Source organism: Petaurus breviceps, unplaced genomic scaffold, assembly GCF_028583685.1.
Source record: "Petaurus breviceps papuanus isolate PSGF00001 unplaced genomic scaffold, PetGlider_PUasm1.0 551, whole genome shotgun sequence".
NCBI classification, from domain to species: Eukaryota; Metazoa; Chordata; class Mammalia; order Diprotodontia; family Petauridae; genus Petaurus; species Petaurus breviceps.
Window position 1 is genome coordinate 22,727,203 of NW_027186372.1, and position 19,361 is coordinate 22,746,563.

General features: G+C 38.4%; 1 protein-coding gene across 1 annotated transcript in view; it reads left to right on the forward strand.

Moving 5' to 3' along the window:
- The window catches only part of SLU7 (SLU7 homolog, splicing factor), a 303,021-nt gene extending 283,984 nt beyond the window's left edge, over positions 1 to 19,037 (forward strand). Inside the window, exons 8-17 of the mRNA XM_069102469.1 lie at positions 1,049 to 1,096; positions 4,932 to 5,063; positions 5,531 to 5,628; positions 5,810 to 5,877; positions 9,305 to 9,444; positions 9,812 to 9,973; positions 13,520 to 13,624; positions 14,537 to 14,608; positions 14,920 to 15,036; positions 15,533 to 19,037. Of these exons, the coding sequence (XP_068958570.1) occupies positions 1,049 to 1,096; positions 4,932 to 5,063; positions 5,531 to 5,628; positions 5,810 to 5,877; positions 9,305 to 9,444; positions 9,812 to 9,973; positions 13,520 to 13,624; positions 14,537 to 14,608; positions 14,920 to 15,036; positions 15,533 to 15,715 (1,125 nt within the window). The 3' untranslated portion in view covers positions 15,716 to 19,037. The remainder of the gene's footprint in view (positions 1 to 1,048; positions 1,097 to 4,931; positions 5,064 to 5,530; positions 5,629 to 5,809; positions 5,878 to 9,304; positions 9,445 to 9,811; positions 9,974 to 13,519; positions 13,625 to 14,536; positions 14,609 to 14,919; positions 15,037 to 15,532) is intronic.
- Positions 19,038 to 19,361: the final 324 nt, after the last annotated feature.

Below are 19,361 nucleotides of genomic sequence, written 5' to 3' on the forward strand. Positions count from 1 at the left end.
TTAACCATTATCTTGTTCATTTAGTTATGAGGTGGGTTTTTTGTTTTGCGGTTACATAAAATACTTTGAAAATCTTTGGATAGTATTTTCAGTAACTTGTCAGTGTATTTGCCTCATCATGAACTCCTAATCCTGGCAGTAGCTCCAAGCAGAAAATGGGGTGTGGCAGCAGTAACTAAACCTGTGTGCCATCTTTGCCACACATCCTGGAAATTGCTTGCAGTTAAACCTAGAAACTATGATGTCTGAGTTGGTTAATTGAGCCCCCAGTGTTTCTAAGTCCTGCTTGGGCAATAACTATGCCCACTGATCCAGTCAACTCTTTGGACTTGATAGCAAATAAAGTCTTATTGTATGCACAGAGGGCAGTTAGGCGGCACATTGGATAGAGTGCTGAGCCTGGAGTCAAGAAAACTCATCTTCGTGAGTCCAGAGTTAGTTTTAGACACTTACTAGCTATGTGATCTTGGCCAAGTCACTTAACCCTTTTTGCCTTGGTTCCTCATCTGTAAAATGAGCTGGAGACGGAAATGACAAACTACTCCAGTATCTTTGCCAAGCAAACTTCAGATGGGCGCACAGAATCAAACATGACTGAAGTGACTGAGCAGCAGCAACATGCGCTCAGTAGTGTTTATTTAAATGATTGTTCTTTGATGTATCCACAGTCTCATCTATTGGGTACTTCTGATGCAGATGCATATTACAACCCAAATTTATGTTGTCCTCCTGTGTCTTTCTTATGCTTGTCTTTCCATAAATCCTTCATGGAGTGTTTGTAGAATTCTAAATAGAAAGTCTAAATAATAGGCTCAAATGATTAAGTTCAGGGCAAACAATTTTGAATAGTATTGACTGTATTGATAATGGGATGCCGTTAAAATATGTGTGGTGATAGTTGTATTTTGAATTCTTTTTGGTTCCAATATTTGACAAAGTAAATGTTAATATGATTAGAGAATATTAATGATATTAAAAGTCTTATAGTATGTGTTATCATATATCCACATTCAGAAGTTACAAAATCCTTCTTTCTTTCTTAATGCAGAATTCCCCAAAACATCAGTGGGGAGAAGAAGAACCAAATTCTCAAACGGTAGGAAATTTTTGCCTCAGAAATAATTGGATCTACATTGAATTTTCATAGTTACTGTTGACTCAGGGGAGAAGGGGTGAATAGAATAGCCTATGTTGATTGTATGACATTCATCGTACTGATAGTTTGAAAATTCCTAAGTAGGGTAGTAACTAGGTTAAATTTTCCTAAGAAAAATATTAACTTTTCATTTCCAGGAAACCATTACGTTTAAAACTTAACTTTCTTAATTAACAAAACCACAGGTATTTGCTTCCCTGGCTATTAATTGGAATGTAATGAAATCAGACAACACCTCAACACCATATACGTGGCTGGGTCCTAAATTGAGTTATATTCCATTCAGCCATTCTGCTAGGACACCAAGGCCCAGCCAGTTCTTGGACTTCTTACCATTTGTCTTGCTGCTCTCTTTAAACAACATTACACCCCATATCACTCCCTTGCTTTCCATATAACCTTATCTTCTCTCCTATGGCTCCCCTTAGAATTCCTTCATATTAGGCCATTTCCTCTCACACACCTTTCATCTTGCAATACAGAAACATGTCTTTCCCCAGAAGACATTACATCTCATGCAACTCTGTCCAGTGTTAGGTGTACCATCCCTGAAATCCTGCCAAAACATTCAACCCTGGGAGCAGGCATGGGAAGGGAGAGGGGGATCCATGCTGTCTAGTTGGTATATAGGGATGCTTCTTGCTTCTTTTTGTACCTTTGAGGTTCAGTCCTTCCCTATGTATTGGCTGATCCAATCCCTGGTCCCCAGGTAATTTTCTGTCCTTTGTCAGGAAACTAATTACCTGATTTACTGTATCCTTCTCTATTCCAACAGCTGTCCTTATACTGAAGGACTTTGATATATATGTTGATATTTCCTCAAATACCCTCATTTCCCAGTTCATCAGCCTGCTTTTAATTTCACCTCAGCTCACACACACAGAAAAAGTCATACCCTTGAACGCACTGTCATCATCCACAAGTGTTCTACTTCCATAATTAGGAATTTCTTCTAGCTGTAACCTCTTGTCCTTCCATCTCTCTGTGTTTCTCACCCTTTTAACCCTTGACTTTGTCCTTACCAAAACCTCTGTCTGCTTTCCTAGATCCTAACTATCGCTTTGGCTTCCCTTTCTTCCATTCAGAATTTTATATCTCTAGTTAACCAGTTCAACTTTACAGTGCCATCTCCTCTTGAATCTTTTACCCCATTGTCCTGTTACCACTCATCCTTTCCAAACCTTAACCTTGGACTACATCTTACCATTTACCTTCTCTGGCCCTATATACTGAAAATTGCTGTAGGAAGTCACGTGACTATGCTGAGTAGATAAGCATACCAATCCTTTTACTCGATGAACTTTATCCCTATCCCCACAGTGGCTATTTCAAACTCGGTCTTTCTACAAGCCACTCTGCCCCTGATTTTGCCAAATATTTCACTAAAAACATTGAAGCCATCTGTCACACATTTACTCTGCTGCCCATTTCCACCCTTCAGGTTATATCAGCATCATTCCCATTCTTTTCTTTTTTGCTCTAGTCTCAGAGGATGGGATGTTTCTTTTCCTTACCAATGCTCACCTTACTCTGCTGGTACCCTTAATCCCATTCCTCATTTCTCCTTTAGCAGGTTGCTCTTTGAATCATCCCATCTAACCCCTAATTTCTTACCTCCCTTGATCTACTGGTTCCTTCTTTACTCCTTACAAATATGACCAAATCTCCCCATCCTTAAAATGTTTTTAACTTGATCCTGCCGTTTATGTTGTCCTATATCTTTTCTTTTTATTTAATAGCAAGATTTTACTACCTGGATGACTTTAAGCCAATCACTTAACCCTCTTGGGCCTCAGTTTCCTCATCTGCACAGTGGGAGGCGGGGCTGTATCACCTGTGATGTTCCTTCCAGCTCTAAATCTGCGAGACTAAACTATCTTCACACTTCCTTCTTATCCTCCACTTGTTTCTCAACCCCTTCCAGCCTTGCTTCAGTCCCTTACTATTCTTTTTTATCTCTTGGTCTCTTTAATGTTAAATTTAATGACCTTTTTCATCAGCTCTCAACATTCATGACCTCTCTGCATCAGTTGACACTAATAACTACCCTTTCCTTCTTGGTGCTCTTTGCTCTGTCATGCTTATCTACTCAGCCTCCTTTAAAATCTCACCATCCACATTTCACCCTCCGTGTGTGCACGCGCTCTCCCCCAGGGCTCCTGGGCCCTCTCCTCTTTCTGCATCCTTTTTCTTGGTACCCTCATTGGTTCTGATGAGTTAAACTGTCCTCTCTGTGCAGATGACTCCCTGATCTGCATTTAAGATATCCATCTTTCTCCTGATTCTGCTTTGCATTTCTAGCTTCCTACTAATTATCTCCACCTGGATGTTCTATACATATTTCAAATCCATTAGATGTCCCATAGAATCTCATAACTGACATGGCCAAAACAGAACTTGTTATCTTTACCCCAAATCTCACTTCTTTTCCCAACTTTCCCGTTTTTGTTGAGGGCACCACTCATATTTTCAAACTCAGATTCATCCTTGACTCTTCATCTCTCAGTCAGTTACTAAATTCTGGGAGTCTTAATTCCACAACCTCTCTCATCTCTCTCTTGCTCTCCACTCATCTACCACTAGATCAGACCTCCATCAGCTCTGCTATTCAGATAGTCTCTTAATTGTTCTCTCTGCCTCCCATCTCTTCCCTCTCCAGATATCTCCACATAGCTGTCAAAATGATGTTCCTAAAGCACAGTGACAAGATCAGAAAGTTCCAGGGGCCTCCTGTTGCCTCTAGGGTCAAATAGAAACTCCTCTCTTTGGCATTTGAAGCCCTTCCTGATCTGGGTCCAGCCTATCTTTTCAGAACTATTGCCCGTTACTTCCTTTCACATATTCTTCCTCTTCAGACATTCTGTATTGCAGCCAAACTAGCCAGCTTGCTGATTCTTATTTACAACAGTCTATATACTATATTTGTGCCTTTGTCTCCCGTGTCTGAAATGTCTTCCTTCTTCGTCTCTGCCTAGCATCCTTCAAGGCTCAGGTCAGGTACCACCTTCTACATGAGGCCTTTCCTGATTCCCCCATTTAATAGGTTACCATCACAAATGAAATTACATTGTATTTACTTTTTGTATACTTTGAATTTAAGAGTGGCAGTGTGGTATAGTGGATAGAAAAATGATCTTGGAGCCAGGAAGACCACGGTCCAAGTCTTGCTCCTTATACATAACAGCTTTATGTATGGCTTTGGGCAAGTCAGCTGACCTCTCGGTGCTCTAGGCCAGGATTCAACAAAGGCTTTGTGTAGAAGGTGGTATGTGACTTGAACTTTGAAAGATACTGGGTTTTCTAAAGGCAGAGATTCAGAAGGAGTACAACTAAAAATGGTTTTTACATTTTAAAAGTTTTATTGCATCTAAAAATGTAAAAACTATTCTTAGACAAAAACAGGTTGCTAACCCGTGAGCTATAGTTTGCCAACACCTGCTAGACAAAATTTTAAGCCTATAAATTACAGAAAATATGCTGATTGCATCGATGGAGGGAGTTTCCTCATCTGGAGGTTACCTCTGCCAATGAAATCTCTTGTATAGTTCCTACGTTGTGATTTTAATTTTTAACTTATATGTATACATCTTGTTTCTCCCATTAGAAGGTAAACTCTTTGATGGCAGGGATTGCTACAAAGTAGACATTATATAATTATTTTTTGATTAATTGATACTAATTTGGTATTGTGCAAATGGACGCACTTAAACCTAAAATAAAACCCTAAAACCCTGATCCTTTCTCTTAATCACTTTCTAACTCTGTTCTGTTTTAGGAAAGAGACCATAACAGCGAAGATGAGGATGAAGATAAGTATGCAGATGATATCGATATGCCTGGACAAAACTTTGACTCTAAAAGACGAATTACAGTCCGGAATCTCAGGATTCGAGAAGACATTGCTAAAGTAAGCTCTGATTTTTCTGAATTTGTAACCCATTAAAAATTCAGATGCCAGAATTAATTTTTTTTTTTTGCCTTTTTTGGAGGGCAATTGGGGTTAAGTAACTTGCTCACGGTTACACGGCTAGTTTTTTTTTGTGTGGGCGTTAAGTGTCTGAGGCCGGACCCGAACTCGGGTCCTTCTGACTCGGGGGCCGGCGCTTTACTCACTGTGCCACCTAGCCGCCCCCAGAATTAATTTTGATATAGTTGTGATGGAATTTTTTTTATTAGGAGTAAGAACATTCCCAAGGCAAGGCCTTGGAGAGCCTGGAACAGTGACCACATTGAGGTCTATATCTAATTCTTGTCTCTTCCTCTTCAGTACTGCACATCCTGTACTCTGATTTTCTCAGCTGTACACCATTTGATTGAAGAGTTCTTACTGTACAAGTAAATGTTAATATTTCTTGTGTTTTGTTCCATTTTTAGTACTTGAGAAATCTAGATCCCAATTCTGCCTACTATGATCCCAAAACAAGAGCAATGCGAGAGAATCCCTACGCCAACGCAGGCAAGAATCCTGATGAGTAAGTGTGTCTGAGGTTTGTGTGTGTGCACATTGCAGGGCGAGAGGGTATTTCAAATTGAAGGTGAGATGAGTCAGCAACTCCTAATTAAAATTAATATAATGTGACAAGATCAGGAAAGAAACAACCTACCTTTCTGAGAAGTCAGCCTCATTAAACAATCTGTTTTTTGTTCTTTTAGAGTTAGTTATGCAGGAGACAATTTCGTTCGATACACTGGAGATACAATTTCAATGGCACAAACACAGTGTAAGTATTTTTATCAAATTAGACCATGATGGTATAAGGTTTTTCCTAAAAGAAAAGATTTGTTTTCTGATGGACCAACTAGTGAAAATATTGACCGAAAAAATTTTAAGCTTTGCTTTTGAAACCCAAGTCACATGATCCCTGGCCAACAGTATACCAATACTAGTATAATGCATGTAAATATTCAAAATATAGTATTATTCCCCTTTCCTAACTGTATTGTAAGCCCTTTTAGGACAGGACTGTGGTCCTATTCATCTTTTTTTTTTTTTGCGTATACCACAATTTTATTAGCAATTCTCCAGATTTGTAATGGGGAATCTAAGGTACTTTCTTAGATTCTAGGGTTTTTTTTCCTTTTAAATTTCTTTACTTTTAGTTTACAACATTGACTTCCACATGTTTTGGAGTTCCAAATTTCCTCTCCCTCCCTCCCCCCCATGGCATCATGCAATCCAATATAGATTCTACATATATGTGAAGGTATCTACATATATATGTTCATATATATGAAGGTATCTTCACATTAAACATTAGTCAAGTTGTAAAGAAGAATTATAACCAGTGGAATGAACCACAAGAAAGAAGAAGCAAAACAAAACAAAAGAGAGAGCAAGCATTGTGCTTCAATCTTCATTCAGACTCTGTCATTCTTTCTCTGGATTTGGATAATAGCCTTTTCCATCATGAGTCTTTTGGAGTTCACTTGGACCGTTGTATTGCTAAGAAGAGCCCAGTCTATCAAAGTTAGTCTTCACAGATACAGTTTGTCTGTAACTGTGTACAGTGTTCTCCCGGTTCTGTTCTCCTCACTCAGCATCAGTTTATATATGTTTCTCCAGGTTTTTATGAAGTCCATCTGCTCCTCATTTCTTATAGTACAATAGTATTGCATTACATTTGTATACCACAACTCGTTTCGCCATTCCCTAACTGGTGGGCATCCCCCCCTTGATTTCCAATTCTTTGCCACCACAAAAAGAGCTGCTATAAATATTTTTGTACATATGGATCCTCCCCTCACTTGTATAATCTATGGGATACAGCCCTAGAAATGGTATTGCTGGATCAAAGGGTATGCACATTTTTATAGCCCTTTGGTCATCATACCAAATTGCTCCCCAGAACGGTTGGATCAGTTCACAACTCCACCAACAATGCATTAGTGTTCCAATTTTCCCACATCTTCTCCAGCATTTATTATTTTCCTGTTTTGTCACGTTAGCTAATATGACCAGTGAGATGTGGTACCCAAGAGTTGTTTTGATTTGCATTTCTCTAATCAGTAGTGATTTAGAGCATTTTTTCATATGATTACAGATATCTTTAATTCCTTCCTCTGAAAACTGCCTAGTCATATCCTTTGACCATTTATCAGTTGGGGAATGACTTGTATTCTTATAAATTTGACTCAGTTCTCTGTATATTTTAGAGGTGAGGCCTTTATAAGAGACCCTGGTTGTAAAAATTCATTCCCAGTTTTCTGCTTCCCTCCTAATCTTGGTTACATTGGCTTTGTTTAAATCTTTTCAGTTTAATGTAATCAAAATTATCCATTTTGCATTTCATAATGCTCTCTATCTCTTGTTTGGTCATAAATTCTTCCCTTCTCCATAAACCTGACAGGTAAACTATTCCTTGCTCTCCCAGAATGCTTATAGTGTCAGTCTTTATATCTAAATCGTAAACCCATTTTGACTTTATTTTGGTATACGGTATAAGATATTGGTCTATGCCCAGTTTCTGCCATACTATTTTCCAGTTTTCCCAGGAATTTTTGTCAAATAGTGAGTTCCTATCCCAGAAGCTGGAGTCTTTGGGTTTATCAAACAGTAGGTTACTATAATCATTGACTAGTGTATCTTGTGTACCTAATCTATCATAGCACCAATGCAATATTTACAGCACCCATGGTTATGATAAAGACTGTGACTATAAATATCACATGACATGACGTTTGATTGCGAAATAGACCAAACTCTCCATATAGAGGACAGAACTGAAACATTTATTTAGACTCTAGAAAACCCAATCCCAAAACCAGTAAACCAATTCCATTATAGTACCGAAGATATTCAGAAGCCATAATAACACTGAGAGCCACAGCATCCTTCAGCCTTCCCAGAAACCCATATTAGATCAATATTTACTCACAACCCTCTCTCTCCCTGCCTGAGCACTTCTCTCTCCCACCATCTCTCTGGCTTTGACTCCCAGCTTCCTGTGGGCTCTGCTTCCCTTCAGCAAACTCCTCCCACCATAGGCTCCATGTGACTACATTCAGCCTATCAGGGACCAGAGTTCATCTGCACAGCAGGGAAGCTTCCTGTGGGCTCTGCTTCCCTTCAGCAAACTCCTCCCACCACAGGCTCCATGTGACTACATTCAGCCTATCAGGGACCAGAGTTTATCTGCACAGCAGGGAAGCTTCCTGTGGGCTCTGCTTCCCTTCAGCAAACTCCTCCCACCACAGGCTCCATGTGATCACATTCAGCCTGTCAGGGACCAGAGTTCATCTGCACAGCAGGAAAGCTTCCTGTGGGCTCTGTTCCACCCTTTAGCAAATTCCCTCCATCAGAGGCTCCATGTGATCACATTCAGCCTATTAGGGGGCAGAGTTTTACTTTCAAAGCAGGGGAGGTCTTCAAATTCCCTCCTAGGTCTATTAAAGGGCAGGGAAGATCTTCAAATTCCCATTCCCATTACTTCTATTCCTCTGATCCACCACTGTTTCTCAGCCAGTACCAAGTAGTTTTGACGACTGCCGCTTTATAATATAGTTTAAAATCTGGTGTGGCTAAGCCACCTTCCATAGCATTTCTTTTCATTAATTTCATTTATATTCTGGATCTTTTCTTCTTCCAGATGAATTTTATTATTTTTTTTCTAGCTCTATAAAATGATTTTTGGTAGTTTGATTGGTATGGCACTAAAAAGGTAAATTAATTTAGGTAAAATTGTCATTTTTATTATATTAACTCAGCTGAACCATGAGCAACTGGTGTTTTTCCAATTATTTAGATCTGACTTCATTTGTGTGAAAAGTGTTTTGTAATTGTGTTCATGTAGTTCCTGAGTTTGTTTTGGCAGTTAGACTCCCAGATATTTTATAACGTCTACAGTAGCTTTAAATGGAATTTCCCTTTCTATTTCTTGCTGTTGGGCTTCATTAAGAACATATAGGAACAGTGAGGATGTATTAGGTTTGTTTTATATCCTGCAGCTTGGCTATAATTATTTATTATTTCAGGTCCTATTCATCTTTATAGTTTCTTTGACCGTGTGTGTGTCTGTCTGTCTGTGTGTCTGTGTTGCCACACACACATATATAGCTATGCCTGTACACATGGTAGGTGCTCAGTTCATGTTTTCTGAATGTGATATTTAGCTAATAACTTCTTTTTTTCAATATCTTTATTCACTTTAGTGTTTGCCTGGGAAGCTTATGACAAAGGATCTGAAGTACATCTCCAAGCAGATCCAACAAAACTGGAGTTGCTGTATAAATCATTTAAAGTCAAGAAAGAAGATTTCAAAGAACAACAGAAAGAAAGCATCCTAGAGAAGGTAATGTTGGCCAAAACTGAAGTTGAATAACAGCACTGTCAAAAGAAGAATTCCTTTTAACATATATTGCTTCATGTTAGCTAAATTCTAAAAACTTTTACTTACATGAACTTAGCTTTTCTGTTTATCATTTTGTCTGTTTTTACCAGTTATAATCTTTTATATCACTCTAAAATATCTTTTATTTAGTAGTTAAAAATTGTGTTTTTGCCTGTCTCTTTCTTTTGCATTTTTATCTATTACTCTTTTTCTCTTGAGAAGAATTCAATAAAGTTTTTTTAGATTTCACTGATTTATATGGATGACTTAAATATATATTTGAGTAAATGCTTTCAACATACTTTACCAGGCATGATTTCTGTTTCAGTATGGAGGTCAAGAACACCTGGATGCTCCCCCCTCTGAGTTACTGTTGGCTCAGACAGAAGACTATGTGGAATATTCAAGACATGGAACAGTCATCAAAGGACAAGAGCGAGCTATTGCCTGCTCCAAGTATGAGGAGGATGTCAAGATCAACAATCATACAGTAAGCTCAGAAAATCAGAACCGCTTTGTGCTGTTGCTTTATGTTGTTTTCATCTTTGTCTGTTTTAGCTAACGTGTCTATAATGCTAAGGTAGCAGCTGTCTCTTTAAGAAACTCATTAACCCACATTAGAGATTGGCACATTGAAACTATCCCACCCAGCATATTCATTGTGATACCACACTTGGATCCTTGCTTCTCTTTCTGATTTGCCAGACCTGAGATCCCAATCACATCATCACTTTACCAACATCTTTGCCAGCTATGGACATAAGGGAAGACTTGTAGAAAATAGCACTTGAGCCAAAGGAAAGAAGATGTGGAGAGAAGATGGAAGTATATTCCAGGCATGGGGGACACCAGTGCAAAGACAGGAGATGGAATGTTATATTAGGAACAACAAGTTGGCCAGTTTGCCTGGGCTGTAGAGTGTGGGAAGGAGAATAATGTATAATAAGGTTGGGGCCAGGTGGTGAAACACTATAAAAACTAAACAAAGGAGATTATATTTGATCCTGGAGGCAGTAGGAAGCCATTTTGAGTGAGTTATGATAGTGATGTAGTCACATCTGTGCTTTAGTAAAAACTTACTTTGACAATTTGGGAGGATGTTTGGTTGTAGAGGAGACTTGAGGCAGGGAGACCAATGAAAAGATTCTTGTAATAGTCTCAGCAAAAAGGGTTAGAGGCACTAAACTGGTACATAGAGAAAAGGGGACAGGTGAAAGAGATACTGTGGAGGTAGTAATTAAAAGATTTGGCAACTAATTGAATATGTAGGGTGTGGAAGAATAATTGGACTCAAGGATAATATTGGAGTTTAGAACCCAGGAGATTTGCAGCATGGTAGTACTCCTGGCCAGGGTGTCTAGAATAGGTGTGGGTTTAGAGAGAAAGATAATGAATATAGTTTTGGACTTGTCATGTTTATGGGACATGGAGTATGAAATAACCAGTAAGTAGGTAGTTAGATATGTACAATTGGACCTAGGACAGAGTCTGGGGCTAGATACATAGATCAGGGAGTCATCTGGATGATAATTAAACCTAAGGGTAGTTGATAAGGTCATCTATTAAGAGTGTAAAGAGAGAATAGAAGAGGATCCAGCACAGAGCCTGGAGGTCCAGGGGCATGAGATGGATGATGATGTACCAGAGGAGACAGAAGGAGCAGCCAGACGCACAGGAAGACAAAGAAAGGCAGTGTCACAAAAACCCAAAGAGGAGAGAGCATTGAGGCAGAGAGAGAATGAGCTCATCATGGTTCAGAGCGAGCAAGAAAGATGGGCATTGAGGCAGAGAGAGAATGAGCAGTGTCATGGCTCAGAGTGAGCGAGAAAGATGAGCGTTGAGAAGAGGCCATCAAATTTTATGGTTAGGGAACACTCATAACCTTGGAAAAAGCAATTTCAGTTGAATGATGAGGTCAGAAGCCAAATGGCAAAGGGTTGAGTAGAGAATGAGAGTGGGAGCAGCTGATGTTGACAGCTTTTTCTAGTTCATCTGTCAAAGGGAGGAGAGGTAGATGATGGCTCAAAGTGATGGATGATGGGGGTGAGTAAGCAAATAAGGAACCAATATGTAGGGAGAGATAATTAGAATGATAAAAGGGATGCTTGTGGGAACAATATTCAGAAGACAGAGGGAAGAAGGATCAGAGGTATGTATAGAAGAGTTAGCTTTGTGGAGGAGAAAGATCACCTCTTCAGAAACTAGAGTAAAGGAGGAGAGAATAAAGGATAATTATCAAGAGGGTTTGAGATGTGGAAAAGGCAAGAAGAAGGAGCTCATGGAGAATGGTTTCTTTTCTCAGGGTGTGAGGTGTGATCCTTAGCTATGGAGAAGAGGAGAGAGTTAGTGGCTTGTGACTTGAGAGGTTTTGAAATAACCTTCTGTGGGGAATAGGATCGAGAATCAATTAGAGAGGAGTAAAAGGATTGTCTTATGATGAAGTCTCAATTGAAATTAGATAACTAAGCTTGTAAAATCTAGATTCATAAAAGAGGTAGCCACATGTCATATTGGATAGAGCTCTGGACCTGGAGTCAGGAAGACCTTAGTTCAAATCCTACTGTGTATACTTCCTAACTGTGTGACCAATCCTGGGCAAGTTTTCTTGTCTGTAAAGTGGAGATATATTTGTTGTTGTGAAGTTCCAATAAGATAAAACATGTAAAGCTCCTTTTTGTCAGAGGACCCTTTTCTAAAAAATGGGGAGCCAGGGAAGGTCTTTGAGTAGAGGAGTGATGTGATCAAAAGTCATGCATTAGGAAAATAATTTGGTAGGAGTGTGAAGGATGGATTAGAAAGGGGATGTACAAGAGGCAAGAAGACCAGTTAGAAATCTATTGTAATAGTCTAGAGGTAGAAGGGACCTGAAAAAAAGGTGGTTTGAGTGGGAACTGACAGGAAATTTGGGGAACATAATAGATATGTTCAAAGATTAGAAGGGCTATCACATAGATGAGAGATTAGTTTTATTTGCTTGGCTCTAGAGGGTAGAGCTACACAAAATGCAGGGAAGTTTCTGAAAAGCAGATTTTGCTTTGATAAGGAAAAACTTTGTAATGAATCACACTGTCAAAAAATGAGCTACCTGAGTGGGGTTCCTCTTCACTGGACATTTTTAAGTAAAGACTTGGTGACCACTTGGCAGAATAGTTTTCCTTTTCAGATGTGAGTTTGGCTAGTAGATGTGAGCTCTGAGAGTCTGCATAGAACTGATCATGAAACTATGGAAGGTGATGAAGTCATCTAGAGAGTGGAAAAGAGGGCTAACCACAGAACCTTGAGGGACACCCACATTTAGGAGGAAGTAGAAAGATGGGGAGCCAGCAGTGGGTATAGTAGATCACCGCAGAAGAAGAGAGAAAAGCAACATGAGAATGTACTGTCGCAGAAAGTTAGGGAAGAGAGGGCATAGAGAAGGAGGAGGTGATCCAATAATATCAGATGCTATAGAAAGGACAAAAAGAATCATTGGATTTAGCAGTGATTATTATATCAATGACATTGGAAATATCCATTGGGATGGGGTTGCTAAATTGCAAATTACATTTGTAGAAGACTTCGTTTTTTCAGAGCATTTTCATATCCATTGTTGTCTTTTATCTTCCCAGCCCTGTGAAGTATATAGGCTAGGCATCCCCATTTGATAGATGAAGAAACTAAGGTTCACAGAAGTTAGAATGAATGCTTCATAAGTATTTGACAATATTTTCAAAATTTGTGCTATTTCAAATAGTGGGTAAAATCTTGGTTATATTATTAATTTTCCTGTTGGTATACAAAGTTTGCTAAGCAGAAGTTAACATTAGTCTAGCCCAAGTTAATGAAGTTTATTAGATCATCTTTGAACATGTTACAGAAACATCACACTTAGAAAAATAAACAGTAAAATCTGTGCAAAAGATCTCTAACCCTCATCTGCTTCTTTTATCCCTCTTGCCGAACTGTTCTGGAGGCATTATATATACTCTTGAATTTAACCAGGATATTTTAAAGTAGCATATATTCTATTTTTCAATCATGTCTTTCTCATCTACAGCATATCTGGGGTTCCTATTGGAAAGAAGGTAGATGGGGGTACAAGTGCTGTCACTCCTTTGTCAAGTTTTCCTACTGTACTGGAGAAGCTGGGAAAGAAATTGCTGTAAGTATCCCTTTTTCTAGAAACGCTGCAAATTGATTACTATTAAACATTAGGATCACTCATTCATCTTACTACCTGTCTACATTTTCTAGAATTCTTTTCAGAAAACTTACCTTTTGATCTTAAAAAAGATGCAAGTTGGTATTAGTAGATAGAGAGCCAGGTCTGAAGCAGGGAATACAGTTCAGATTCTGCCTCTGAAACACCCTGGCTGTGTGACCCTAGGCAAGTCATTTAACCTCTCAGTGTACCCCGACAACTCTCTAATACTATTTATTAAGTTGTAGAGACAATGCAAGCATGGATTGGTAGAAAGCATTTTCTCACCTTGTAGTTCTCAATACCACTGAGATCACAGGTCCAGTCCCCATCCGTATCCTGATCTGAGAACCAGTTATATAATTAGTTAAGATTGTAATGGCATGGTTAATATTTTGCTATTACAAAACATATTCACATGAGAGTTAGTATCCACACTTTACAGCTATGGAGCTCAGGATATTTGCAATTTTGCCAAGGTCGTATATGTAGGAGTCAGGGATAGTCCCAATACAGAGGGACCAAGCTCAAATAGAAAGATCCACATCCCTGTGGGCTGCATATCAATTTAGAAAACCTCAACACACATTTCTGTTATGTTTTTATTTTGTTAAAAATTTCCCAATTATATTTTAACTTAGTTCTGGCCACCCTCAGGAGTTTTGTAGGCATGAATTTCCCACCTCTGCTCTAACACATGTCCTTTGAGGCTGTAGTCTAGGGCTTGTTCCACAATAGCATAACTTTAAGTCAAACATATCAAAAATACTTCCTTCTTAGGTGAATGTGATGTGAATAGCACCTTTTCTCATGATGTTTGTTCATTAGGATACACCAGCTTAATTCAATTTGTGTCCCTTTTTAATTAAACAGAATGCAGATGAATATATTCCTGATGATGCTGTGGGAGAAGAGCAAACAAGCAGACCAAAAACTCTGTTGGAGGTAGGCCACAACCTGGTTCATGCCATAGGTTACCATGGTCTTTACGATCTATAAATAAATGGCAGAAGTGAATATTTTATACTCATGAGCATATTAATAACTTCCTATTTATGTAGCACTTTATAATTTACAAAGCACTTTCCTCACTGTGCAGTAATTCATACAAGTATTATTACTATTTTATCAGTAAAGAATTTGGGGCTCATAAAAGGTTAAGAACCTGCCCAGCTAGATTCAAAACAAGGTCACTTGACTTCATCGTGTACTTTTTTCAATATACTATTGATCTACTTTTTAATCCTTCCTTGAAGCTTCACCAAGACCTCACCAAGAAAGAAGAGAAAAAGAAGAAGAAGAAGAAGAAGCACAGGAGGAGCAGTTCTGACAGTGAGGGTGAAGAAAAGAAGAAACACGAAAAACTGAAAAAGGTACTTACTGACCTTGACATACCTGCCCTGGAAGCATCTCCTGAACGTCATTCCTAAGGAGTGTGCTTTTTGTGAAGGCCTTACTTCAGAAATCTTAGAATGTTTGCAAATGAAATTTACCTGTTGTCTCTAAGCTGTCTAAAAAAATCCAATTCATTGACCTTAAAGTGGAGGATTTAAATCTCCACCTGAAGCCAAGCCTAGGAAAACAGCAAAAAAACAAATTCTGTTCAGTCTTTGTCCTTTAGTAAAGGTGCATTAAAATTGATTAAAATAGCTGAAACAAATGGAAAGATTTATAATGACAGTTGACTTTTACAAAGTGTGGCAAACTGAGTAACAGTTGGTTCCAGTTATTGTTTGAAGAGCTCCTTCAGCTCTGTCAGCTGAGGGATTTCTGATGTCACAGTGCCCAGGGCTGCATCCATTCTGCCCTGCCACTACTGGGCAAGTAGACTCGTGCTGAAAGTATTCATTTCTCCGTCTTTCCGTTTAGGCACTAAATGCTGAGGAGGCCCGCCTCCTCCACGTCAAGGAGATCATGCAGCTGGATGAGAGGAAGAGGCCGTACAATAGCATGTATGAAGCCCGAGAGCCTACAGAAGAGGAAATGGAGGCATACAGGATGAAACGCCAGAGGCCAGACGACCCCATGGCTTCTTTCCTTGGACAGCAATGACATGACTTAGAAGGAGATTCAGGACACCCCACTTTGTATATATTCTTTTTTGTCTCTTGGTTAACAAAGATAGAAGAATCCTCTTTTGTTTTTCTTACGGTCTTTTAAATAAATTTCTGGAACTCTTTCATCAATAAATTGCTTTCTACTCTAAGGGGAAAAACCAGCAGGCAGTATATTATGGAGATATTTCCTAGAACTTTCATTCGTTCACTGCAAGCTGCTTTCAACAGTTGATTTTGAGAAATCATTCATACCATTTTTTTGGAGGTTTAATATTTATTTTAAAGGCTTCATAATTATAATACTAAATGTTATTTCCATTTCAGTTCTGAATTCTTTCTCTCCTGCTTCCCCCTGTTCCTCCCATAGAGAAGGCAAGAAAAATGTGTTACAAATAAGTATATCAAGCAAAATAAATTCCTGCATTAGCCATGCCCAAAAAGAAAGAGAAAATGTTTCTATCTACAGTCTTTGAGTTCATCAGCTCTCTGTCTTAAGGTAGATAGCATGTTTCATCATGAATCTTTTGGAATTGTAGTTGGTCATTGTGTGGAGCAGCATCAGATTTAGAACTGATGAATGAATGTATTTTTCATGAAATGAAAAATACCCTAGAGATCATCTAGAGCAATTCCCTATCCCTTTTACAGAGAAGGAGATTGAAGCTCAGAGAGGTTCAATGACTTACCCACAGTCACACAGCTAGTAAGTACAGAACTGAAGCTCAAACTTTGGTCTTTTAAGTTCCAGATCCAATTCTTTACCTGCTATACTACTGCCTTTGCTGGGCCCAAGTGTCCTTTCCCAAGCCCTAAGCTTAGACCTTTAAAAAATAAATTTTATTGATGCCTTTTTGTTTTTATCACACAACATTTCCAGGTAGAATCTCCTTCCACCCTAGCATTGAACCGTTCTCTATTACAGAAAAAAAAATGTCAAAACAATAATACAATGATCACATATAAATGAATGAAAATTTCTGTCCTTACAGTCCCCCCACTTTTCTGCTGAAAGAAAACAAGTATGTTTCCTTATCAGTTTTCTGGGACAAGGATTTTTTCATTGCAGTTAATTAGAATTCAGCTTCCTTTTTTAAAATTTATATTATTATATAATCACAGTGTGATATTGGTTTTTTTGTCTTATTTATTTTACTCAGTATCACTTTATACAAATCTTCCCACATTTTTCTAAATTCATTTCTTTTGATGTAATAATATTCCATCACATTCATATCACAATTTGTCCAGTCATTCCCATACTGAAGGGCACCTACTTTGCTTCCAGTTTTTTGTTAATGCTAAAAGTATTGCAGGGAATATTTGGATATATGAGACTTTATATCTTCCTTGGGGTATATACCAAGTAGTGGACCTTCTGGGTCAAAGGATGTGAACAGTTTAAGGCTAAAATGTTTTTCTAGAATGATTAGATCAATTCATGGTTCTACCAATACTGTACCTAAGTCTACTAACCTGTAATAACACAAATAAATACGTATTGTGAATTTGGTTATTTTTTTGTCCAAAAAAACCTTTGTTTTATGACCTTGACTTTTTAATTTTTTTAGAATTCTTTTTATCTGGTAATTTATGCTTAGAATTTAATATAGAGGTCACTTTATGTAGAAAACAACAAGAATCTGGCGCTCAAGAAGTGCTTGTTGATAGATGAATCCGATAATTAAGTTATAACAGTAAGAGTATTTACTGACTTTCCTGGCGGCAGGATTTTTGTTAAGTGAAGGCTGTGTCCTCTGTAGAACAGTGCCCTGACACTCTCTTCGCTTTTCTTGAAGAGGCAGAGCCTCAGTTATACAGTCACAGAATTTAGAGCTGGAAGAATGTAGGGATGAGAGTCATCTTGTCCAAACTCCTTCATCAAGGAAAATGAAGTCTAAGAGAGGTTGTGATTTGCTTAAGGTCACACAAGTTTTAAGTAACAGAATTGGATTCTGTGCACAGCTCTTCGTACTGCAAATCTGATTCTCTTTCCAATTACCATTTTGGGCTTTAGACTTTCAGCTTTAAAAATCTTTTATTCTCTATGCGTGGTAATTTTTAGTCAATAAATTCTAATTGGCAATGAGCTAAGTTATATGTTGATCATGGATTCATTTAACTTCTCTGAGTTTTAGTTTCCTCATCTATAAAATGAGTTGGCCTAGATGACTCCTGAGGTCCCTTTCAATTTCAGACCTATGATCCCATGAATTAAATTTCATTATTCAGATATCAGTCGCACCTAACCACCTTATCCAGCAGGTGTCACTCTTGGTAAATTTGCTAAAAAAGTGATGCCTATTATGAAACAGACAACTTCAAAGAGCCCAGAGGATAGCCAGCATATAAATTTGAAGACCCGCTTTGGAGCAGCCCTTTTGAAATCATGAGAGCCCCCAAGCCAAGCCTCAACTTAGCAGCCTAATGGAGCAATAGTTCAAGTAAACAAAAAGTTAAAACAGAGATGGGACAAAAAAGTTTTTTGAAAACAATACCGGCATGTGGACTTTTAACAGCTACTTTTCTAAACCAAATTTTGAGTTAAGTGGAAAATTATAACAACAGCTCAGGTGTGATCATGGTTATAAAGTAACCAAAATGAATTCTGAAAGGCATCAGATTTACATAATAGATAAGAATAGAAATACCTGATATTGGATTTGGACCAAATCTATAGCTTCAGTTCTAACCTAGTTTATAAATTCCAAACTTTTGATCAACAATTACTACAGGCTTTAGACATGGCTGGAAATAGCTTGATGAACTATTTTTTTTTTAAAGCAATCAGGGTTAAGTAACTTGCTCAAGGTTACACGGCCAGTTATTTCTGGGTGTGGTGCTAAGTATTTGAGCCCGGATTTGATCCCCAAGTCATTCCGACACTGGAGCTGGTGCTCTTACTTGTTGAGCCACCTGGCTGCCCCAAAAGTTATTTCTAGAGCCAGTGGAAAAGGTCTTTTTTTTTTTTGCTCTTTGAAGGGCAATTAGGGTTAAGTGACTTGCCCAAGGTCACATGGCTAGTTTTTGTGTTAAGTGTCTGAGGCCAGATTTGAACTCAGGTCTTCCTGACTCCAGGGCCCTGCTCTATTCACTGCGCCACCTAGCCACCTCTTGATGACCTCTTAATGTTTCCTCTGTGTGTGTGTGTGTGTGTGTGTGTGTCGTGGCTCCTGTTTAAAAGTGAAGTTTGTTAAATGTAGGTAAGTTTCAGTTTCTTTAGTTTGATGAATAAGAATGTCCTTTATGATTAAGTAGTCAGTAAATGTTTACCTTAAAAAATAAAGTTCCCTGTGTATAACAAAACATGCTGCACACAACTATGCCTCCAGGATATATGTACTTGTATGTGCCATCGACATCTCAAATTCAATATGTTCAAAACCATTCTCATTACATTTCCCTCTAAACTTTCCTGTTCCTCCGTTAGAATTAACATTTCTGTCAGCTGCTTTCCCATTTGTGAAACCCCAGACATATCCTTTACCTTCTCCCTCACCTCTTAATACCCAATCATTTATGAAGTGGCGCCAATTTGACATGTGAAACATCACTTAAATCCATTCTCTTTTCTATTCTTGCTATGTCATCACTAATATAGACATTATCAGATACCTGAACTTTTGCAATAACTGCCTGAAAGG